The sequence below is a fragment of the Canis lupus genome, chromosome X (genome assembly GCF_011100685.1).
Source record: "Canis lupus familiaris isolate Mischka breed German Shepherd chromosome X, alternate assembly UU_Cfam_GSD_1.0, whole genome shotgun sequence".
Taxonomy (NCBI): domain Eukaryota; kingdom Metazoa; phylum Chordata; class Mammalia; order Carnivora; family Canidae; genus Canis; species Canis lupus.
The window spans coordinates 81,331,235-81,356,716 of record NC_049260.1 but is presented as its reverse complement, the minus strand read 5'-3'; the positions used below and the strand labels follow the sequence as shown (position 1 = coordinate 81,356,716).

The 25,482-nt window shown below is 35.2% G+C and overlaps 1 protein-coding gene across 5 annotated transcripts in view; it reads left to right on the top strand.

The window, feature by feature from the left end:
* Positions 1-25,482, top strand: part of NUP62CL (nucleoporin 62 C-terminal like) — a 93,738-nt gene that overhangs the window by 55,858 nt on the left and 12,398 nt on the right. For 4 of the 5 annotated variants that reach the window (XM_038588006.1, XM_038588003.1, XM_038588004.1 and 1 more), the window contains 6 exons: positions 4,107-4,263; positions 10,253-10,403; positions 10,639-10,688; positions 11,292-11,426; positions 13,150-13,261; positions 17,229-17,295. In XM_038588006.1, the coding sequence (XP_038443934.1) occupies positions 4,107-4,263; positions 10,253-10,403; positions 10,639-10,688; positions 11,292-11,426; positions 13,150-13,261; positions 17,229-17,295 (672 nt within the window). The remainder of the gene's footprint in view (positions 1-4,106; positions 4,264-10,252; positions 10,404-10,638; positions 10,689-11,291; positions 11,427-13,149; positions 13,262-17,228; positions 17,296-25,482) is intronic. The other variant, XM_038588007.1, reaches the window with a different exon arrangement.

Below are 25,482 nucleotides of genomic sequence, written 5' to 3'. Positions count from 1 at the left end.
AGTTTATGGTGAGCTGGGTGGTCAGGGGTCAGTTGTTACTTAAACCTACCACTTAAGTCAGACTCCATCCTAGGAAAGTATTATTTATTTTATTTGAAAAGTTTATGTAAGGCTGAATAAATCTTTCCTCAAACCTGGCATAAATGAAAAGTCACTCTCTTTTAAATTTAAATTATTTCTTAACAGAGATGTCCACCATCTATGTATTCTTTTGCATGATTGATACTTAACTGTGTTTCTGCTATGTACTAGGCAACTGGGCAACCCATGAGAGTTGTGAAGAGTGTGTCTTGAGAACTTTATAGGTTACTGTATTTACAAATAGCATAACCCATAATTTCCCCCGTAAAATGCTGAACAAAGAACTGATTCTTTCAGCCATGGGTTGAGTCACTGAAATATGAATTGGCAGGCTCTTCAGTGACTCTGCCATAACCCATCATCCCCTCTCTAGCTAGGTCTCAGATTCGGTCCTGTAAACTGGTACCTTTGCTACTAACCTATCCTTCCTGGCCATTCCATCCACCATTCCCTCATATACCCATCTCCCCATCAGACATATCTCAATTTGACACCCTTACCTCAGAGTTGGTTTTTTCCCCTTGCTCACTTTTCCTTTTCCCCAAGCATATTTACTAGCTCAGACTCTTTTCCTCACAAATCAGCCTTGTAGGGCAGTTTTCAAGGGGCTGTGTCTGCAAATTTATTGTCATTTGGGATTATTCTCTGCCCTAGGTATAATCAGCAAGTTTTAAGAGAAGCTTGCTTGTTATCAGTTTTATCTTTTGTATGGAAAATGTTTGGATAGGAAAATTGGATAGTAGGGTATTTTAAAGGATGTTTTCACTATTTTATATAACGATCTTTAAGACCATCAGAATGAGATTTATTTAAATGCAAATGTGTGCTTCCCTTTTACTACATGGATAATATACAGTTGACTGTATTTAGTTTAGACCAAAGTCATAACTTGCAAAATCAAACTGTGATGGAACCTTCATTCTCAAATCCATTGCTTTTTTGGTATTAATTGAAATACTATTGTTATTTGAGTATTATCTCCTATGCCAGAGCTAATTTACACCTTTTTAAAATGCCATAAAAGATAAGGAACAAAGATAAATACTGTTTAAAAAGGTTAAAATAATCATACTATTTTTTTATGACTCAAGATTCTTTTATGTTTAGGCTGACAGGTATTAATTTCCTGAAGGTATTATTCATCATCTTTGTGGAGATGTTTTGGTAGTGATGGTAGTTGCTTTTTTTATTATAAAAAATCATACACACATGTATATATATGTATATACATATAACACTGTCTCTAGAGTGAACAGTTTGGTGTTTATCTTTCCAGCCTTTTTTAAAACACATACAAACATACATTGATTTGTTTTACAAAAATGAGATCATTATAAATACACACATACACATAATCCTAGAATCTGCTACTTTCTTATGTATCATCTTTGCACATCTGTCCATGCTAGGAAGTCCAGATTGCTAAAAAAAAAATACAGCTTTGGGTGAAAAAAGCTTCCTAAGAAGAACTTTTTCTTTTTCTTAATTGTTTTTTTGTCTAGCATGTAGTAGTTACACAGTGTTTGAACGAATTAAATAAATAAAGGAGGGGTCTCGATCGTGTGATTAAGTTTCAGTATTTCTGGGGGAAGTTTCTTTTCAGATAAGATTTTTATCTCAGATGATTTCAATGACATAGGATTGTAAGAATGCCCCAGGGGATCCAATCTGTCATCTTCCCTATCTATCACTCCAGTGATAAGTGACCCCAGGGATCCTTTGTGACTGGGTACCCTCTTTCCCTGTAGTGTTGATTCCACCCTTAAGAAGGTTAACCCAAAGAATGGAGGGCATTCTTGTAAGCATTTTTGTGGCCAAAAGGGAAATGGAATCTCTTAAAAATCTAACCCAGGTATTGTAATGGCACTGAACTTTAAAGAAACTGGAATTTTAGAGTTCTAAAGGCAGCTTTAGGGACCTAAATCTATTGCATAAACATAATTCAGCTCTTCTCCCTTATTCTTCTCTTTTCTAACTTCTCATTTGTTTCCTTATCTCTTTTTCTACTGTACTATTTTAAGTTATTCTTTTTTTAAAGTTTATTTTATTATTTTATTATTTTTAAGTTTTATTTATTTATTTATTTATTTATTTATTTATTTATTTATTTATATGACAGAGAATGAGAATGAGCAGGGGGAGGGGCAGAGGGAGAAGCAGACTCCCCGATGAGCTGGGATCCCAGGACCTTGGTACCATGACCCAAGCTGAAGGTAGAAGGCACATGCTTAACTGACTGAGCCACTCAGGTGCCACTTACCTTATTCTTAATTTTGACTTCCTCAGACTCCTTAATTCTACTTCTTTTCTGTCCTCTGTTGGTTCTTTCAACCCCCCTGCCTATAGTCTGATTCTTTTCAGACTTCTGGAAATATTTCCAAATTTCTGCTTACAGTTTGATTCTTCCCATATTTCTGAAATATTTCTATGTTTCTACCTATAGTCTCATTCTTTCCGTAATTCTAAATTTTTGAAAATGAGATTCTGACCTATTTTATCCCTGCTTGGCTAGAGCTTTCTATGCCAGACCCTTGTATAGGCTGCCAGTAGTATATGGGAGGAATACTGTACTTCAGATGCCCACTCTTGTCCCAGTCAAATGTGAACCAGGAGGAAAGGACAGAATTAATGGTATAAAAAAAAAGAGTATCTGAGCTTGATCCCTCAGCAAGAATGGAGTAGTCCAGTTTCGGTCAATATAGTTCCATGCATATTTTGGCAGGCAACATTATTTATGTATTTATCTAGTATGGCCATTAACCTGAAAATTTTGCTAATTGGGAAAGCAAGGCTATTGTAAAACAAACAATTGTGTACATGTTATAATGTATTTTTATAATAAATTTCTTGTTACAGAAGCAGCATCTATTAATTACCAAGAACATTTGCAAACACAGAGAACCAAAAAGAAGAAAAGAAAACATTCACAGTCCCCATCAGCCACAGTTTTCTGTGAATTCTTCTTTTAAGTGCTCAGTGTGTAGGAAAAACCAAAAGTGCTATAGAAGTTCTGAAAACCAAGGGATAATGATGGAGTTGAAGAGAAGTGGGTGACAGATATAGGGGATGGAAGAGTTTGAGTTAGGCCATGAAGTATATTCAGGATTTCATCTAGAGAGGGCTAGGTATTCTAGTAGGGGTATGATGAAAAAAGACACATAAGAGAGAAGTTTGGGCTGTAGATGAAGCTTTTAGAGGCTTTTACCTATTAGACTGGTGAAGATATATTGCCTGGTATGGGCTATAATTTAGAGAAACAAGCCCTCTCCCCTACTGATAAATTGGCAAAATTGTAAATTGGCAAAATCTTTTTGATTGGGCACTTTGGCAAGATATATTAAAATATACAGGGCAGCCCCGGTGGCGCAGCGGTTTAGCGCCGCCTGCAGCCCAGGGCGTGATCCTGGAGGCCCTGGATCAAGTCCCACCTCAGGCTCTCTGTATGATGCCTGCTTCTCCCTCTGCCTGTGTCTCTGCCTCTCTCTCTCTCTGTCTCTATGAATAAATAAGAATCTTAAAAATAAATAAAATAAAATATACAGCGTGCTGATCCTTTGATCTAGAGATTTCATTTTGAGGAATTAATTACACAGATATATTCATGTAAGTATGCAAAGATACAGATGTACAGAGAGTTTGTATAAGATTGCAATTATTCTTTCCTTGGAAATTTAGTAGAATTTGTTAGTGACGTTATCTAGGTCTGAAGGTTTTTTTATGGGAAGAATTTTGAGGATTAATTCAATTTCTTTAATGATTATAGGCCTGGTTAAGTTGTAAATTTGCTTTCTCGACACACATATCCAGAATTTTTTATTTTTAGCAGAAAGGTTAACCCAGGTATCTGGCCTGCTGTATGTCACTTCATATTATTTCATATTACAACAATGTTGAGTGCAAACCCACACAACTTTGAGTTCAATTTCACATTTTAAAAAATGCTTCTATACCTTTTATCCTGAATGATCAAGGACTAAATAAAATAAGCCTTTAATTTCTTACTAACATGCATTTTTATTTTCCAGCTACAGCATCAACAACGACTACTACCACTGTTACCACGACCACCACTACTACAACCACTAGTGGCTTTACCTTGAACCTAAGGTCACTGACATCAGCTGGGATTAATAACATTGTTCCAGTCGGTATTAATTCTCTACCTTTTACTTCGACTGTTAAGTAAGCCTGTTTATTTGAAAATTTGTGTGAATTTAATTTTATTTATCATGTACAAGGTATGATTTGCTTGTATAGCTTTAGAATAGTGCTTGAAAATTAGGCAAATTACTCAGTCGTAGGAGTAGATGAAGGATTTCTATAGCTTAGGAAGTTGAACACTTAATAGCACACCTATATTTTATTACCATTATATTATTACTATTATTAAGAATAGCTGACATTCACTGTGCAGTTATTATGTTTAGTGATGTGACAGTGCTTTGCAAACATCATAGCATTTATTCCTCACAATAACTTTATGAGGTAGTCAGTGGTTTTTGTTCCCATTTTATAGATGAGAAAACTGGAGTGCATAGAAATTTTATTATCTGCCTCTGGTAACGCTTGAGCCAGGATTACAATTCAGGCAGTTGAGCTCCAGAGACTGTATTCTTAGAATCTATGCCATGTTCCTCTCTAATTGTTTTTTAAATTAAACTTTTTATTTTGAGACCGTTGTAGATTCACATGTGCTTCTAAGAAATAATCCAAAAAATTCTGTGTGTCCTTTACCTGATATCCCCCAGTAATAACATCCTGCAATGCTAGAGTACAGTGATACAATCAAGATACAGGACAGTTCCATCAGCACAAGGATCCTTCCTGTTGCCCTTTTATAGCCATACTCACTACCAATTCCTCCTTTCCCTGACCCTGGGCAACAATGAATCTGTTCTCTATTCCTATGAATGACATTTAAAGAAACGTTATACAAATAAATTGTATATTATGTGATCTTTGAAGATTGTTTTTTCCCCTAGGCATAATTCCTTGAGATAAGTTTGCCATGTGCATCAATAGTTGTTCTTTTTTATTTTTGAGTAGTGATCCATGGTATTGAAGATATACTATAGTTTAACTATTCACTTGTTGATGAACTTCTAGGTTGTTTCCAGTTTCTGGCTGTTATGAATAAAGCTGCTGAGAACATTTACATGCAGGGTTGGGTTTTTGTTTTTGTTTTTGTTTTTGTGTGTGTGTGTGTGAATATAAGTCTCATTTCTCTGGGATCAGTGCCCAGAGTGCAGTTAACTGGGTGGTATGGTTGTTACATGTTTATTTTTTTAAGATACTGCCAAATTCTTTTCCAGAGTGGCTGTGCCATTTTACAAACCTGACAGTAATTTGTGAGGGATCCAGCTTGTCCACATTCTTACCAGGTTCTGGTGTTGTCGCTACTTTTTATTTTAGCCCTTCTAATAGATGTGAAATGTTATCTCATTATGGTTTTAATTTGCATTTCCCTGATGACTAATGATGTTGAGCATCTTTTCATGTGTTTATCTGCCATCAGCATATCCTCTTTGGTAATGTGGCTGTTTACGTCGTGTCTTTGTCCATTTTCTACTTGAATTTCATTTTTACATTTCAAGTGTTGAGAGTTTTATATATTCTAGATTCAGTCTTATGTCAGATATGTGGTTTATAAATATTTTCTTTAAATCTGTAACTTGTCTTCTCATCTGTTTAATAGGGTATTTTGCCAAAGAAAAACTTAATTGATAAGATCTAGTTTATCAATTTTTCTTTTAATGGACCATGTTTTAAATATTTTTAAAAACTTATTTATTTGAGAAAGAGAAAGGGAGATAGTAAGAGAAAGCAGGAGCAGGGGGGATAGGAAGAAGCAGTCTCCCCACTGAGCAGGGAGCCCAACATGGGGCTCAATCCCAGGACCCTGGGATCATGACCTGAGCTGAAGGCAGATGGTTAACTGACCGATGTATAATTTTTTATATACATTTTTGAATTAGTTTGGTAGTATTTTGGTTGAGGACTTTTATATTTAAGTTCATGAGAGCTATTAGTCTGTAGTTTTGTTTTTTTTTTTTCGTTTTTTATTCTGTTTTTGGTTTGGTATGTGGATAATACTAGCCTATAAAATGATCTGAGAAGTATTGTCTTCTCTTCTGTTTTATAGAATAAATTGTATAAAATTGTGTATAAAATTGTATTTCTTAAATATATGGCAGAATTCTCCAGTGAAAACTTGGGGCCTGGGTATTTTTTTTGGAGGTTTTAAGTTACAAATCAATTTCTTTAATGGTTCTAGGACTATTTAGGTTATCTGTTTCGTCTTTCATGAGTTTTTGTAGTGTATGGTATTCAAGGAATTGGTTTGATTTTCTAAGTTGTTGAACTTATGAATATAAAGTTGTAGTTTTCCTTTTTGCACTTTTTAAAAAAGATTTTATTTGTTCATAAGAGTGAGAGGGAGAGGCAGAGACACAGGAAGAGGGAGAAGCAGGCTCCATGCAGGGAGCCCGATGCAGGACTCGATCCCATGACTCCAGGAACCTGCCCTGGGCCAAAGGGAGGCACTAAACCTCTGAGCTACCCAGGTGTCCCTCTTTTTACACTTTTATTTTTTTATTTTTTTTTCTTTTTACACTTTTAATAGCAGTTTCATTTCTTATGTTGGTATTCTGTACCTTTCTTTTATCAATTTTATTCATCCTTTTCGAAAGAAGTAGCTTTTATTTCAATGATTATTCTGTTTTTCATTTTCAGTTGCATTGATATCTACGATTTATTATTTCTTTCTTTCTGTGTTGGGTTCATTTTGCTCTTTTTCTAAGTTCTTGAGGTATGAGCTGAGATTATTGTTTTGAGACCTTTCACTTTTCCTAATGTAAGCATTTAATACTATAAATATCCTCACCATTGCATTAGCTGTATACTGCATATTCTTTTTTTTTAAAGAAAAGATTGATTTCTAGTTTGATTCCATTGTAGTTGGAGAGCATGCTCTATGTGACTTCAGTCCTTTTATATTTGTTCAGGTTCATTTTAGGATGAAGATAGAGTTCTTGGTAGATGTTCCACAGGTACCTGGAAGTTGTGTTTTCTGCTATTAGGTGGAATATTTTATTTATGATGATGAGTTCCTACTTCCTTGTATTTTCAGATCTGTAACCTTGCAGCTTTTGTTTCTATCGCTTCTTTCAGATGTGGAGAGCAGCAGTTTGAAGTCCCCAACTAGAATTGTGGATTCTTCTGTTTCTCCTTTTAGCTCTACCAGTTTTGCTTTTTATATTTTTAAGGTTCTGCTGTTTGGTTTGGTTGCTTACACATTTAAGATTGTTGGCCTTCCCTGGTGCTTTGATTCCTTTATCATTATGCAGTGTCCCTCTTTGGTAATTTTCTTTGCTCTAAAATTGACTTTATCCATCTCTTTTAAAAAATTAATCTTGCATGTATATCTTTTTCCATCGTTTTACTTTCAACCTATTTGTGTCTTTGTATTTCAAGTGAGTTTCTTATAGATAGCATTTGGATGGATCATAATTTTTATCCACTCTGCCAATTTCTGCCTTTTAGTTGGTATATTTAGCACATTTACATATAAGCAATTTATTGATATGTTAGGGCTCAAGTCTGCTATTTTATTACTTGTCATTCGTTTGTTACTTCTGTTTTTGTTTTTCTTTTTTTTTTTTAATTTTCCTGTGGGGAAAAAAGGTTTGGTAATTCCATTTAGCTCTCTTTACTCTTCTTACCTTTTAAGTTTGTCTCAAGTATTTCTTCCATTTACATTATGTGGTGTTATACTTTTTGCTTCAACCATCAAATATGACTTAAAAATTCATGAGAAGTAGGATAGTCTATTATATTTACCCTTTTTGTTCATTTTGACTTTTTCCTTTATGAAGTTCCAAGCCATCTTCTGTTTTCATTTTCTTTTTCTGATTAGCTAATTTGCCAGCAACAAAAAAATCTTGCAAGAGAATAGCTTTATTTTCCTTTCATTTCTGAAGGACATTTTCACCAATTAGAGAAGTTGTGGTCAACAGTTTTTTTTTTCCTTACAGTACTCGAAAAATGTTGTGACACTTCCTTTTAGCCTCAATGGTTTAAGATGAGAAAACTGCTGTCGTTTGAATTGGTATTACCTTTTAATTAATGTGTTGTTTCTCTCTGGCTACCTACAAGATTCTTCTCTTTCTTTATCTTTAGTTTTCAGAAATTTAAGTATTATGTGTCTTAGTGCAGATTTCTTTGAGTTATTCTTTTGGGGTTTGCTCAGCATCTTAAATTTGTAGATTTATATCATTTGCCAAATTTGAGTTTTCACCTTTATTTTTCAGAATACTTTTTCAGTACCATTCTCTCTTTTCCTCTCTATCATCCTCCAATGATAGGAATGTTATCTCTTTTATTATCATCCTCTAGGTTCTTTAGATTTTTTTCATTTTTTGTGTTTTTTATCCCTGTGCAGTTCTGTAAATTCTATTGATCTACTCTCAAGTTCACTGATTCTATCCTTTGTCATCTTCACTCCAGTATCAAACTCACTAAGTAAGTTTTTTCTTACAGTTATTTTAATTTTCAGTTCTATCATTTCCATTTGATTGTTTTCCATAACTTCGGTTTCTTTGCTGAGATTTTCTAGTTTTCATTTGTTTCTAGATAATTCGCAATTGCTTGTTGGAGCATTCTTTGATGATTGCTTTCAAATTCTTTTCAGAGAATTCCAACATCTGCTACCTCTCCTTGTCAGTGCCTTTAATTGTCTTTTCTCTTTTGAGTTGTGATATTTCTGGTTCTTGATAGGACAGGTAATTTTCAGTTGTATCCTGGACATTAAGTCTATTACGTTAGGAGAGTCTGGGCCCTGTTTTATTTTCTTTTTTAAATCAGGAACCCCTCAGTCCTCTGACCCCTTCCTCATGAATGTGGGGCAATGGGTCACGCCACTTCTTTGCGTCAAGTTGGGATGTTGGCTTAGCTTGCAGCTGGGTCTCTGGACCCCAGAACAAGAGGAAGTGGGGGACCACTCATACTGCTTAGTTGCTGAAGGGTGGAGGCAGAATTTCAGCTTCCTTTCGGGCACCACTGGCACAGAAGGAGTGAGGAAGCAGGATAGCAATGTTCTGTCTCTTATCACTTCATTTAGCCTTTTGATGCTGGTTTGGTATGGAAGCTTGGCTCCCTACTGGGGCCTCCCTGACACAGGCTCTGTAGAGAAGGGGGTCAGAGTGCTGACTAGCCCTGCTTTACTCTCCCTCCTTCAGTCTTGATTTTCCCCAGTAGGTTGCAGAGGTTAAGCCCCGCATCAAGCCCTGCTGACACCAGGGTGGTGGGATGTGGAGTCCTGACTAGCTCCAGTTTGCCTCACTTTGTTCAGTCTCAGTCATGCCAGGTGGGCACAGAGGTTAGCTCCCCATTGGGTCCCACTGACACCGAAGACAAGTGGTGAAGCCCAGTGGGAACTAACCCTTTCTCACTGATTGATTAAGTTGTGTTGCCCCTGGGTGGTTATTTAGATTCACTTTGTCACTTGCCAGTGCCAACACAACCCTGGTAGAGGGAAATAGAACACTACCTGCCACTGCTGAGCAGAGAATCGATGATTACCTCTCTGTTCAGCCCTGCTGACACTGCCCCAGCAAAGCAATCAGGGCATCGCCTGGTTCTGCCAGTCACGGGATGGAAAATCAGCTACCTGCTTAGCCTATTTGATACCACCTGGAAGGGGAGTCAGAGTTCTGCTTGGTTCTGCCCAAGTGGAGGATGGAAGATCAGCTGCACACTGTTTTGTGGCCACTACTTAGACTGGGAACGGATCATTTTGACAAAGAGCTATGGGGAGAGGGAGTCCTGTCTCTGGCCATGTGCACCCAGAATGGAACTTGCATCGTGCTGAGCTGAGGGTTAAGGAAGCAAGCAAGTGTGGCACAGACTTTAGCTGTTCTTACTGGAATTTAGTAGATTTCTTAATAGATCTTTTAAAAAAAACTTGCTATATCCCTTTAGGATAATTTCCACAGCTTTTGAAATGATTGTTTTTGAAATAATCTTTACCACCTGTGCTGGTTTTGTTGGGGAGCAGGTCTGAAAAATTCATGTGATATTTTCTTCTCTAAATCCTCCTACATTATTCATTTCAGAAATATAGTTATACTTTTAAAAGTATGATCATATGATCTTACTGTATCCTTTTTTTTAGTGCAATTGTAACTCCTGTGATGACATATGGTCAGCTAGAGGGTCTGATAAACAAATGGAGCCTTGATTTAGAAGATCAAGAGAAGTACTTTCTTCACCAGGCCACTCAGGTCAATGCTTGGGACCGTACATTGATTGAGAATGGTGAGAAGGTAAGACGATAGTCACATTAATCTACCTGCATTGCACAAGAGCACAGATATGTTTTGTGGTTAATTTTCTATCCCAATATTGGTGATCAACTGAAAAATATTTTCCATATGTAATGAGTGTCCTGAATTAGGAAATTGTTCATATTTGAAGTGTATATGAGAAAATTAATATTACCTTAAAATTACAACATAAATTCAAAGATTTACATTATTATATTCTTTTTTTCCTTTATAGATTACTACTTTACATGGAGAAGTGGAAAAAGTGAAACTGGATCAACAGAGGTAGAATGTTAGACTCCCTAGGTTGAAAGATTAAAGATCTATTTCTTGTCCTTTTTTTTCCTTGTTGTAGTTTTTGACATTTTTTTAAATTTTATTTATTTATTTATTCATGAGAGACACAGAGACAGAGAGAGAAAGAGAGAGGCAGAGACACAGGCAGAGAGAGAAGCAGGCTCCATACAAGGAGCCCGATGCGGGACTTGATCCTGGGTCTCCAGGATCACACCCTGGACTGAAGGCGGCACTAAACCGCTGAACCACCAGGGCTGCCCAGTTTTTTTTTTTGTTTTTTGTTTTTAATTTTTTATTGGTGTTCAATTTACTAACATACAGAATAACCCCCAGTGCCCGTCACCCATTCACTCCCACCCCCCGCCCTCCTCCCCTTCTACCACCCCTAGTTCGTTTCCCAGAGTTAGCAGTCTTTACGTTCTGTCTCCCTTTCTGATATTTCCCACACATTTCTTCTCCCTTCCCTTATATTCCCTTTCACTATTATTTATATTCCCCAAATGAATGAGAACATATCTGCCCAGTTTTTGACATTTATTTTGTACTCCAAATTCCTTTCATTGGCTCTTCCGTTGACTTGTTTTTTTTCAGGCTGGAACAAGAATTAGATTTTATTCTGTCACAGCAGAAGGAACTAGAAGATCTCTTGACCCCTTTAGAGGAGTTTGTGAAGGACCAGAGTGGGTCTGTGTATCTGCAGCATGCAGATAAGGTGCATGGGAAGACGTAAGTAACTGGATAAAGATCAAAGAATGGGGTAAAATTTAGCTACTTAAAAAAAGGGGGGAAAATAAAATTGAAAGGCAGGGAAAAATTGTTAGAAAAGGACAAATTCTTGTAGTTGCATTTGTCAACTTACTTGGCTCTTTTCCATTTATCTTTTCAGAGTGCTTGAAAATGAAGTAATCATTCTGGCAGTTTTGTTTTATAGCGTTTTGTACAGTTAATAATCTCAAGCTTATCCATGACCACTGTAAAGTTTTTATATTTGTCAAATTTGTTCTTAAATTAGAAATACAAGTTTCATGTGTGTGGTGTCATAGTATCATGCGATATTTATGGTCTCCTATTTATATTGACTCTTTTAAACCTAATGTTAATGCAATTGCTTCAATAATAAATCATTGGCTGTTTTAAAGGCAATTTGTTAACCTGGGGGCAGACTGCATAGCTTTCAAAATTGAATGATTTTGTCAATGTCTTGGGCTGAATATATTTTTTATGTGTGTGATTCAGTCTTTTTGTTGAGAACATTACCAGCGTCCCCATAGTAACTATCTCTCCATAACTGAAATTTGGTAATCCGGCCATATAATAAAGTGTTGTTAGGAAACACTTGTCTGAATGTGCTACATAAACCAGGCTGAGACCAAATCAGACTCCCTTTAGTAATAGGTTATTAGTGAGTTAATATGGAGCTTATTTTCTAAAGCCTTGCAAATTAATTCTTCTGTTAAGTATGTTAAATATGGTAAGTACAGCTAATCTGTATGGACCTTAGTTCTATTTATGCTTTTGTATTTCAGCCTTTGTGAATCTTTTTTTTTTCTTTGCATTGCTTTCTAAGCATTCTATCATTTTTTTGAAACAGAGAGTTACATTTTTGGCCATGAGTTCCTAATTGTAATTTGAAGGAATAATTGAAACATTAGTTCTTTCCGATTGTTTTTATGTAGTCAGATTTATATTGTGGTGGGATCCCTAGTAGGATCTTCAGCAATCAAGGTAATCAATTACCTTTAAATACTTTGGGACAGAAAGGCAATGGATAGTTATCAATAAATCTCATTGAATCCTTTAATCTTTATAAGACATTAAGGTTGAAAAACTCTGATCACTTTAATTCATAAACATTATTGACTAGGTTAAGTGTGTATTTATGTATGTGTAAATACTTTGGGTGGAAATCTGAGAATTTAGCCAATTAATATTTGCTGTGAACTTAGCAGATTTACCTAATTTTGATTATTGTTAATCTCATTTCTCAAAACATCTTTTGTTGGATGATGGGGTATATTTATATAAGACTTTACTTTGAAGATGTGCATATTTAAAAACATTGAAGACATCTGAGCACTTACCGAATACTGCTTAATATCCGATAACTTCTCATGTATTTAAATGTCTTATGAGTTCATTGTAAGAGCTAAAAAGAGATTCATTGCTTCAGAGCTCCCTGGAACATTATCCAGAGGGTAAATAGGTGACTGCAAAAATGGCAAGATGGGTGAAAGCCTTCACCTTTGGTGTCTTTGTAGAAGATGGTAATAATAAGGTCATGAATGCTGCCTACATAAAAATGTGCCATTTGTTATAACTGAAAATTACTTAGAAGGTAGGGGAAATTGGTGCAAATCAACTGGCAGTATCCTCTTTCTATGTCAGTAACAAGACATAGTGGAGAAAGCATTTCTTGTTAATAATCATTTTATTTTACTTGCTTTTTCAGTTACAGATTAGCAGAAAATATAGATGCTCAGCTAAAACGAATGGCCCAAGATCTCAAGGACATTATTGAGCACCTGAATACATTTGGAAGTCCTGCTGACACTACTGACCCGGTGTGTGAACTGCTTTATCTATTTAGACAGCCAAGATTTAATATGAAATTAGTATTCTGTGAGTTCCTTTAGCTACTCACCTTCTCCTATCCTCTTGTGCTCCTTATCTGCCTTTACAGATACGAACTTTGGGATATAGTTAAATAGGGCAGGAGATATTTAGGAACAGAAAAGGTTATGAGTTTTTTGTGACTATCCCCAGGAGGATTAAAAAAATGACTTTCCTCCCTAAATTTTCAGGGTTTTCTCCCTGTTTTTCACATAGCTAAATATGTCCCTGTACTTATTTTTCTATTCCCTTACTCACTGGCTAATTCATTCTTCTTTTTATATATTTATCTGTGTGTTCATTCAATTGTGAGTATATATGTTTGTGTTTAATAGGTATATCCATGGGCAGCCCGGGTGGCTCAGTGGTTTAGCGCAGCCTTCAGCCCAGGGCCTGATCCTGGAGACCTGGAATCGAGTCCCACGTCGGGCTCCCTGCATGGAGCCTGCTTCTCCCTCTGCTTGTGTCTCTGCCTCTCTCTCTCTCTCTCTCTCTCTCTCTGTGTGTGTGTGTCTTTCATGGGTAAATAAATAAAATCTTAAGAAAAATAGGTATATCCAGGCAATCCTTAATTTATGACTAGGTTATATCTTAAAATTTTGATAAGCCAACTATTTGAGTCTTAAAGAATATTTTTCTTAATATAATTTCTGAGTCTTAATATATATTTTATATATATAGAAACTTTGTTAGATGTGGTTATTAGGTTTCCACCTGCCTTGTAGAGGCTACCTATCTCATAATGTAAGTGTATTTTAGCATTGAAAAATAAAGCTGAGGCTCCAGTTACAGAGTTGAGATGTTTTGAATTAATTTGGCCATAAGAAAGGATTTGGGTTTTTTCCTTTATCTATGCTCTAATTAAAGAGCCTATTTCCTCTACCTTTCCCTATTGTCTTAGCAACTAAATGGAGTTCTTCTTTTCCCTCTCTCACTCTGTGGCAGTAATGGTAAGAGGAATCTCCCATTGTGGGAACTTCCATTGTACTTTCTGTCTGTTGATTATAATTCAGAGTGAGGCTGGGATCTGGGTAGGTGAGGACAAAGGATATATATCGTGATTATTCTTTAGTAAGCTCTTTGTCCAATCATACAGACAGTTCTTTATCTATGTACACACTACTAGCTTTTTTAATCATAAAGAGACAGCATAGTATAGTTGAGAAAGCATTAGAGTTTTATTTAAGTCACTTAATCTCTCTGGATCTTAGCTCCTTCTTTTGCAAAATGTCAAGGGTAGACTAAATGATCTTGAAGTCCCCTCTAGCTATAAAAATTATGCCATTCTCTACTTTGGGCAAATCTAAAATTGAACAAAGACAAATATAAATTAGTCTGGGATTATCTATGCTACCATCTCCTTGTGTTCACATAGATGATCAAGAGTTGACAGAATATAAGTTTTCCTTTTATGAAATATTAGCTCACCATTGTGATTATAAAATCTAAACTTACTTTATAAAAGAATTTTTATGAATAAATACATGTAGATTTAGATATGAGGCAGAGCTGATGTCTAGTCTGTGTTTGAATTAAAATAAGAGAAGTTTCTGAATAGAGTTAGTAAAAGAGGACTGTAATCCTATCTTTATCCTTTTTCTCTACTTAGCCTTAAACTGTTTTATTTTATTTTGGTAGTGGGGAGTAAATGGTGTGTCTTTTGTTTTTGTTTTTCCTCACAAGAGTGATTGAGATATTTAAGATGAGTCAATTAAAGATAATTGCAGCTCAGTAGCAGGACAAAAGAAGCAAGAGATCAGCAACAATTCATCTTTTTTTCTCAGATAGCATAAATCATCGGGTGCGGGTGCGAAGCAGAGAGAAACATTTGCTGAACAATAATATTCTTGTAGATAATTTATTATAACCAGATCAACAAACCTTCTTTACTGTGGGCCATACACCAGGGTAGGAAAATAGCAATGATATTTAATGATATTCACAATGATGGGATTTACCTGTTTGTTTTTACTGTTTCCATGCAGAGGAGGGGTGTGGGTGAGATAGGAGAGTCTACCTAACACCTAAATTTTTTATTAAGCAGATCCATATTATGGCATATGGTCTTCAGTTACATTTTCTTTCAAAAACTCATTGTTCCTACCACAAGTTGTATTTCTATTTGTTATGTTAAAATATGCTAAATTTCTATTTTCATTACATACTGTTCTTTTAAGTGTGGTAACATTTTCATGTCCTCCTACTTTCTTTATTATACTAGACTTTACTAGAATAATCATCAAAAGTATTCTAAAAACATTCTTAAATGTCCAGTATATCTCACTACAGAATTAATACATATACTTACTCAATGTATTATGCTTAGAAAATATGGAAATCTGTGAAGAAAGTTAAATCATCTCTATTATCAATACCTTTCTAATATATTGCTATATTTTTTCCAAGTCTTTTTGCTATGCTGGTAAAAATTCTTTTGTTTTAAATAGCATTGGAATCATAAGGATATAGAGTTTTGTATTCTGTCTTCATTTCATATTCTTTCACAGTGTTTTCTCAAAATTTTAAGCATTCTTTTTTTAATTTATTTATTCATGAGAGACACAGAGAGAGAGACAGAGAGAGAGAGAGAGAAAGGCAGAGACACAGGCAGAGGGAGAAGCAGTCTCCATGCAGGGAGCCTGATGTGGGACTCGATCCCGGGTCTCCAGGGTCAGGCCCTGGGCCAAAGGTGGCACCAAACCACTGAGCCACCCGGACTGCCCAATTTTAAGCATTCTTTGAAAACTTTGGAAATTTTTTAAAAGTATTAATGACTATAATGTTTCATTAGAAGTGACTTTACCATAATATATTATATTACTTTTTTAAATTGGTGGAGATATTGTTTCCAAATTTTTGCCATTATAAAATTGTTCTGTAATGACCAGTTATGCTTAGATTTGATTATTTCCTCTGGATACGTTCCTAGAAGTAGAATATATTGAGTTAAAAGTTATAAATATTTTAAGACTGTTGATATATATTGTAAAAATTTACATTTTGAAGGGTTGGGTCAATTTTTATTACTATAGGCTGTATAGGAATGTACCTATTTTCTCCACACACTTGACAACTGAGTATTACCATTTATTAAAACTTGCTGACTTGGAAATCTTGCTATTTGCAACAATATGGTTGGACCTTGAGGACATTATGCTAAGTGAAATAAGTAAGACAGAGAAAGACAGATACCATATGATCTCACTTATGTGTGGAATTTAAAAACACCAACACCAAAGAAACAAGCTCATAGAGAGAATAGACTGGTGGTTGTAGAGGCAGGGGTGGATAGTGGGTGAAATGGGTGAAGGTGGTCAAAAGGTATAAGTTTCCAGGTATAAAATGAGTTTTGGGGATGTAATGTACAGCATGGTGACTATTATTCATAATACTGTATTGCATATTTGAAAATTGCTAAGTGATTAGATCTTTAAATGCTTTATCATGAGAAAAAATGTTTTTAACTACATTCGGTCATGGATGTTAACAAGACATATTGTGGTGATCATTTTGCAATATATACAAATAACAAATCATTAAGTTATATGCCTGAAACTAATAGAATGTAAAATATTGCTGATTTGGTTGAAAAACATAATTTTTAAAATTATTATATGAATTTCTTATCTTGTGAAACATCTTTAAATGTTTTTTACTTATTTTTGTACTGTGGTAGTCAGTGTCTTATTGAATTATAGGAATCACATTCTTCACAGTTACAAAATAGATTGAAGTAATATAAAGATGTAATGAACATTATAAATATGAAATAGCAAAAAATGTCATTAATATTTTATATATCCTCAGTCCATTTCTTACCAAAAGAAATGAAAAGTCACTTCTTAATTTCAATTTTTTGTTTGTTTTGTTTACCATATCAGAATAATCTTAATGTAAAAAATTTGTATATGTTTTTAGCTCCAGCAGATCTGCAAAATTCTGAATGCTCATATGGACTCTCTACAGTGGATTAATCAGAATTCAGGTGGGAGTTTATTTGTACATGAAAATATCCATTATTGCAATTAGACAATGGATGTAAGTCAGGTTTTGTGCACCATGACCACATTTAAATGAGAACTTGGTTCTAGGGGTATTACTTAATTTACAGTATGTATATTAATTCTGAAGAACTATAATTGCTTGTTTTTATAAAGTGTAACACAGGAAGAATAAATTAGAAGCTAATGAAAATAGGGGCTGTATAGGAATGAGGTAGAGGAGATAGGGACAGTAATAGGACTTCTCCAAGTGTATCTTTGTATGTAGTTTTGATTTTGGGCCCATATAAAAGTTTAAACACTCAAAAATTAGACTTAAGCCAAAAATAATGGAAAGAAAGACAAATGCTAAAATTGAATACATGCAAACTGAAACCAAACAAACCTATGTAACTATAACATAATCATGCAGCTCAGATGACTTTTGAACGCGTTATTCTTGATAGTACATTCGTACTAGGATGTAATCTTAAGGATGAAAAGAACTGTAAAGAAATCTTAGACTTTCGGGGGATCCCTGGGTGGCTCAGCAGTTTAACGCCTGCCTTCAGCCCAGGGTGTGATCTTGGAGTCCCGGGATCGAGTCCCATGTTGGGCTCCCTGCATGGAGCCTGCTTCTCCCTCTGCCTGTGTCTCTGCCTCTCTCTCTCTGTGTCTCTCATGAATAAATAAATAAAATCTTTTAAGAAAAATCTTAGACTTTCTTAATAGGTTATTGTTAGTTTCAGAATTATACTATATTATGTTATATGTGTTCTAATATAACAATATTATTGCCATCTTATATATGGTAGAATAAAGCAGAGGCATAAGGGTAGTAATGATAATGGAAACCAAGATTTTCATTGAAAGTAAAAGAGAAGATAATTTTCTGTTCATTCTTTTATATTTGTATCATAAATTTGATGCAAATATTAGTGTGACTTCCTATTACCTTGTTCTTTTTATATAAAGGGCCAGGAAGCAATGACAAACCCAATTAGCAATAAACACCCCATCAAGGACCTAAATCTTTGTTTCTAAATACCATTCCCATTAAAAGTAACTAAGGCTTCTTGGGGAAATAGCTGATCTCAGGTTTTAGGGAATATACAGGGTGAGTTTGGAACTTTTTTATTTTTTATTTTTTAAATTTTTTTACAGGGAGAGTGAGAACATGAATGGAGGGGGAGGTGCAAAGAGATAGGGAGAGTGAGAGAATCTTAAGCAGGCTCCTTACTCAGTGTAGAGCCTGACCTGGGGCTTGATCTCATGACCCTGAGATCATGACCTGAGCTGGAATGAAGGGTCAGACGCTTCACTGACTGAGCCACACAGGTGCCCCTAGGAACTTTTTATGCAAGAAAATAGATTGTTCAAAACTAATGGGGTTATTTCAGGACATGAGATTGTGTTTGAATGGATTCTATTGGCCAAATTAGGATGGTTTGAACATCAAAAAGAGTATCAGTAATGGATTATTATAATACACTGAGGAGGAAAAATCCATGAATCTTGAATGATGAGAGAGGGGGAGAAAGAGAGAGAGAGAGATTGAGAAATAGGAGGTACAGGGGGAGAAGTCTTAATAGAAGTGGGCCAGCTAATAATTGTAGAAGGAATGATAGAATTAGAGAACAGCAATTAAAAAAATTTCAACAGAGCATTTATATTAAGTTTACCCTGATCTTGAATAACTTGCCTCATTTATAAAATGTTTCAACTGTCAGTCATTTCTTGGCAGAAAAAATATGCTAGAAGGAATGGACACAATACAGATCGCATGTTACTGAGTTAATTTTTAAAAAGCAGTTTTATTGAAGTAGAATTTATATACCATAAGTTTCACCCACTTTAATTGTACAGTTTGGTGAGAAAGTCACCATTTTGCATCCCCAGCATCATGATGATTCAGGCAAGGCTCATCAGTGAATGCTAGTACCACTGAGTTTAAGATTGTTGGGGAACAGGGTATTTACATGGTCTCAGAAGTATCACTCCACACATTACTTAAAAATTATAAAGAAGAAAATGTGCCTTTACAACAGAACTATCTGACAAGTACCATTTTAATCAAGTGATAAAGCTTAATATCACTAATAGTGGGATAACTTGATGATGTGCCTCTTGATCTGACATGATAGGAAATACACAATATCACATATGTAATATTCTTATCAAAAATGGCTCATGTGAAAAAAAAATGGCTCATGTGAATCTAATCGTAAGAAAACAGACATTCTATGGTTGAGACATTTTGAAAGATAATGTAGTATTCTTATCAAAAATGTTTAATTGAATAAAATCACAAAATAATCAGACACTCTGTGTAACACATTGTGAAACATAATTGGCTTGGGACTTTTCAAAAAGTCAGTCATGGGATTTAAAACCAAGTTAAGGGGATTGTCTCAGACTAAAAGAAACATAACAATTAAGTCTACTATGTTGATTTTGGATACTGGATCAAAACCAGACTTTCTTCTCCTCTTCTTGCCTTTCTTTCTTTTGTTCTTTAATTCTTTTGTTCTTTCGTTCTTTCTTTCGTTCTTGTTCTTGTTCTCTGTCTCTTCCCCCTTTCTTTCCTTGCCTGCCTTCCTTTTTATTTTTTATTGAGGTATAATTTATCTATAACATTATATTAGTTTCAAGTGTACAACATGATGATTTGACATTTATATATGCTATGAAATGATTATCACAGTAAGTCTAGTTACCAACCATCACCATACAGTATTACAAAAAAATTTTTTTCTTGGGATGAGAACTTTCAGTATTTACTCTTTTGGCAACTTTCAAATATGCAGTACAGTATTACTGACTAGAGTCACTATGCTGTACATTACATCCCCATGACTTATTTATTTTATAATTGAAGTTTGTACCTCTTGGCCCCCTTCACCATTTCGCCTTCTCCCCTCTAGCAATCACCATGCTGTTCTCTTTTTTTGAGTTTTGTTTTGTTTTGTTTGTTCATTTGTTTTTTAGATTCCACATATAAGTGAAATCATACGGTATTTGTCTTTGTCTGACTTATTTCACATAGCATAATGCCCTCTAGTTCCATCTATGTTATCACAAATGGGAAGATTTGATTTTTTTATGGGTGAGTAGTATCCCATTTTGTGTGTGTGTGTGTATACCAAATCTTCTTTTTCTAAAAAAACTTAATTCTAGTCTAATTAATGATGTATTAGTTTCAAGTGTATAACATAGTGATTGAACAATTTCTATACATTGCTCAGTGCTCATCATGATAACTGTACTCTTAATCCTCTTCACCTATTTCACCCATCCCCCCACCCATACCCTCTCTGTACACCAAATCTTCTTTATTCATTTATCCAGCAATGGACACTAAAGATTGTGGCCATATCTTGGCAATTGTAAATAATGATGCAATTAACATAAGGGTGTGTATATCTTTTCAAATTAGTGTTCTCATTTTCTTTCTTTTTTCTTTTTTTTTTTTTAGTGTTCTCATTTTCTTCAGATAAATACATGGCACTGGAATTACTGGATCATTGGTAGTTCTATTTTTAATTTTTTGAGGAACCTCCATAATGTTTTTCATAGTAACTGTACCAACTTACATCCCCACTGATAGTGTATGAGCGTCCTTGTTTTTCCACATCCTCGCCAACACTTGTTATTTCTTATCTTTTTGATAATAGGCATTCTGACAGGTGTGAGGTGGTATCTCATTGTGACTTTGATTTGCATTTCCCTGATAATGAGCAATGTTGAGCATCTTTTCATATGTCTGTTGTCCATTTGTGTATCTTCTTTGGAAAAATGTCTATTCATGTTTTCTTCTCATTTTTAGTTGGATTGTTTTTCTGGTATTGAGTAGTATAAGTTCTTTATATATTTTGGATATTAATTCCTTATTGGAAATATCATTTGCAAATATCTTCTCCCATTCAGTGGGTTGTATTTTCATTCTGTTAATGGTTTCCTTGCTGTGCAGGTTTTTTAGTTTGATATAGTCCTATTTGTTTTTGATTTTGTCGCCTTTGCTTTTGGAGTCAGTTCCAAAAAATCATCATGAAGGCCAACGTCAAGGAGTTTATCACCTGTTTTCTCAAGAAGACATTATTTAGAATTAGGGAAACTGAATAAGAAATGTATATTAAATGATATTAATGAATTTTTTATTTTTTACATGTGTTTTTGTGGCTGTGTAGGAAAATATTTTTATTCTTAGAAGCTGTGTGCTACATTAGAGAAGTGTCATGTCTATTTTTCCTTCAGGTGGTTCAACCAAAATCTTGTGAAGAGAAAGAGAGCAATTTGAGGCAAAATAGTAACAGTGGGTTAATCTATATGGAGGATATACAAGCTTGTGATTTTTACTATTCTCTCAACTTTCTATAGATTTAAAATAAAAATATGGGGGAAAATCATTTTTATAGCTTTTGTCTAAAATATGGAATATAGTGAGACCTCAGTAATTGAGATAAATGGGGGCTAGTTAGGCAATCAGAATAGTTATTCTTTAAAGATATAGTATGAAAACAATACAAATTTTCTCATTTCTCACTTCCAGATTCCTCATTCTCTTCATTAATAGAGGTCATCAACCATGAACTTTATCACCTTTTTCCCTTTCCAGACATACCTATATCATCCACCTTTACTTCTCTCAGAGGAAGAAGTGTCCTGTCTCTTTCTAAACCCTTTGAATCATCAGGGATGTTAAATTCTATATTGCTTTAGTATGAGTTACCTGATGAGGAGAAGTTTCTGAATCTAATAGGTATGGGTTCAAGTCAAGACATTACCACTTAATAGTTGTGTGACCTAAACTGTTGCTTAATCTCTCTGAGCCTGTATCCTCATTTGAAAAATGAGAGACTATATTTACCTTTCAGGGTTTGGGTTTTTGTTGTTGTTGTTGTTCGTTTGTTTGTTTTATAAGGACTAAAAGAAACAATGTTGAACTTTCCTTGAACAGTGCATGGCCCAGGTTAGCAGTCAGTAAATGAAAGTGGCAGAACTGGTTATCAGAGATCACTGTGTATAGGAGAGAGGGAGAGGGGGAAAGACAACAAAGCCATTGGATTCAAAATGTAGCTATTAAATTGGTCTAGAGAAGGTAGTTCCAGGAAATTTATCACTAAAAATTACTTACCTTGGAGAAGTTGTGAGAATGGCTGAGATGTGGGAGAATATCAGTGACTTAGAAAACACTAAGGAATAAGATAATGCAAAGTTTGACTCAATTGTCTTCCTGTGTGTTGCATATTTTCCTATAACGAGCAATGCTTCTTGGGTGGAGTTAGGGGGTGTCAAATTATAAATACGCTGTAAAGAAAGATTACAGTAATTTTTTTCTCTTGGCTGGGATCTTCTTTGTCAAAAGTGAAGTATCAAGGCTCTCAGCCAATGTTTTCCTACTAATAAAATTAAGGTTGCTATTGCTGCAGAGGACTTACTTTATATAAATGAAGAAACTGTGGCCCAGACAGGTTAAATGACTTCCCTAAGAACACACAACTAGTTACTGGCAAAGCTAGGACCAGAATCCAAATTTCCAGATTACCAGAAGAGTATTCTTTTTCCTGGTATGCTCTCAAAGCAATTTTTCAAATATTTTATTTATTTTTTCATGAGACAGAGTGGGAGAGCAGAGGCAGAGGAAGAAGCAGGCTCCCCAAAGAGCAGGGAGCCTGATGTGGGGCTTGATCCCAGGACCCTGGGATCATGACCTGAGCTGAAGGTAGACGCTTAACTGACTGAGCCACCCAGGTGCCCCTCAAAGCAATTGTAATGTAGGCATCACTGGATGGAAAAACAGATCTTTATCATGTCCTCTACCAACAGTAGAGGACAAGGGTCTTCAAAGTATGATAATGGCAGTACTTTGTGTGGGACATATGTTCTAAATGTCTGGGTAAATTTCTCAGACCACACAGGGTAAAAAGAGTAAGACTATGGATAGTAATGATTACTGACTGGGAGTTGACTTTCTTGCTTAAAATTCAATTGAGCGGGAAGCACAATAAGGTCAGTAGATTCTCAACTGAGACAGTGGAGGTCATGGTGAAGAGTAGGGGGAAAGCCCAGTAATTCATGATACTGTGGGCTCCTTTTTGCTGTTCCCACCCAAGGAACCTTTCCTTTTCATATCAGGAAATGACATGATCAAGTAATGGAGAGTAGCAGGCTTCAATTATGCTAAGAATGGGGTTTTTTTGTTGTTTGTGGTTTATTTTGCTTTTTAATAGTTAATGAGATCACATTTACTGAAATGGTCTATGGACTGAGAAGTTAAAGGTTAAACTTCTCAATAAGTCCATTTATTCACATTCAAATAATAATTATAGAAAAATTAATGCATGTGTTTTTAATGGCAATAATATATTTTTAATAATATATTTTCTACTGAAGAAAAATCTGTATAGTTTTTTAAATTTTTAAAAATATTTTATTTATTTATTCATGAGAAACAGAGAGAGGCAGAGACATAGGCAGAAGGAGAAGCAGGCTCCCTGCCAGGAGCCTGATGCAGGATTCGATCTCAGGACCTAGAGATCAAGACTTGAGCCAAAGGCAGATACTCAACCACTGAGCCACCCAGGTTTCCCCTAGTTTTGGGTTTTTAAAGATTTTATTTGAGAGAAAGAAAGAGCGTGCCAGCAGGGCGCCAGGGGCAGGGTGGGGGTGGAGGTGGGATGCGGGTAGAAGAGGAAGAAGCAGACTCTCCACTGAGCAAGGAGCCCAAGGCAGAGCTCAATCCCTGGACCCTGATGATCATGACCTAAGCTGCAGGCAGATGTTTAACTGCCTGAGCCACCCAGGTACCCCTAAACTGTATAGTTTTTTAAAAAATGATTTTAATGTCAAAATCTGTATTTTAAAAGGTTTCTGGGAAATGTTTTTGTGATTTAATATCCTTAACATTAGTATGATTTTTTTCCTATTATGAAACATAGCAACCATAATGCTAATAGGATCATGTATTTAACTTAAGAATCAGCTTATCTTTAAAAGTGAAACCATGCAGTATACTTGAAATATGTTAAAAGATGGTACTGTCTAATCAACTGTTCAATACTCATGAGTAAGTTATAGAGAAGCAGGCCCCTTTTTTCCTCTAACCTCCATAGAACTGTCTGATGAGACTGAGCTGGAAAGTATCTGAGATAAGTATGAGAGCATTGAATTAGAGAATGTCTGACTATGTGCTCATATTGACCAGTTTGCAAATTTGATATTCATCCATTGCTTAACATTATCTCTACCTCTTTTCCTCTTGATTAGTATAGATAATTGAAAATTGAAGGTTAATAGTAGAGATAGTCAAATACCACTTTCCTCTCTTGTCTCTGTAAAAATTACAGCCTTATTTCAAGGTTTGCTTGATAACAATGCGGTCATACATCTGTCTTCTGAGTTGGCAGTCACTGAAACTGCAGCAGCTCCAGCTCTTCTGGGACCACTTAGGACAGAGTTGCCAATCAATCTGAGCTAATTTGCCATTCATTTTAAATATGTGGAGCTACTTCTCTTAGAGAGAGAGGGAAATAGGGGTGAAGGACAGGCTTTTTTTGTTTCTCCATATACCACACTATTGTTGGGTCCATAATATTAATATTTATCACATGCCACAATGAAGGGACAGGCAGTGTAAAATCTTAAACTTATCATTACTTAGAAGTTCCTTGAGTATTTTCATGGCATTTTGCATTTTTGGCGAGGTGTCTGAAAGCATCACAACTAAAATATATTTAATCCATGATCTTTGCAGTCTCTTATGGGTTACAACCCCATAATAATTTAATAGCTGCTCACAACATTTTGACTGCTATTTAGGGGAGAAAGAGAAGACTCTTGGAGTAACTAAAAATATCATAAGGAATTTTGTGATGTTTCCAAAATACAGTCCCATTAGCACTAGTATACAATCACTTTATTTTTTTCTTTTTCATGTAAAATATTCTTAGTTGTCTGGTGTGGCGTGACTAACTCTTGCATCAGATGCCTTCGGGATCATTTCAGAGAAGCAGTTTTTTGTGATATGTCACAATTGTAATTCATTTTTACCCAATGTTAATATTTATTGTTTGAGGGAATTATTTTAAATTAGATTTTTCAGGATTGGGTATTTTTAAGACTTTTAAATTTTTTATTTTATTTTATTTTTAAAGATTTTATTTATTTATTCATGAGAGACAGAAAGGCAGAGG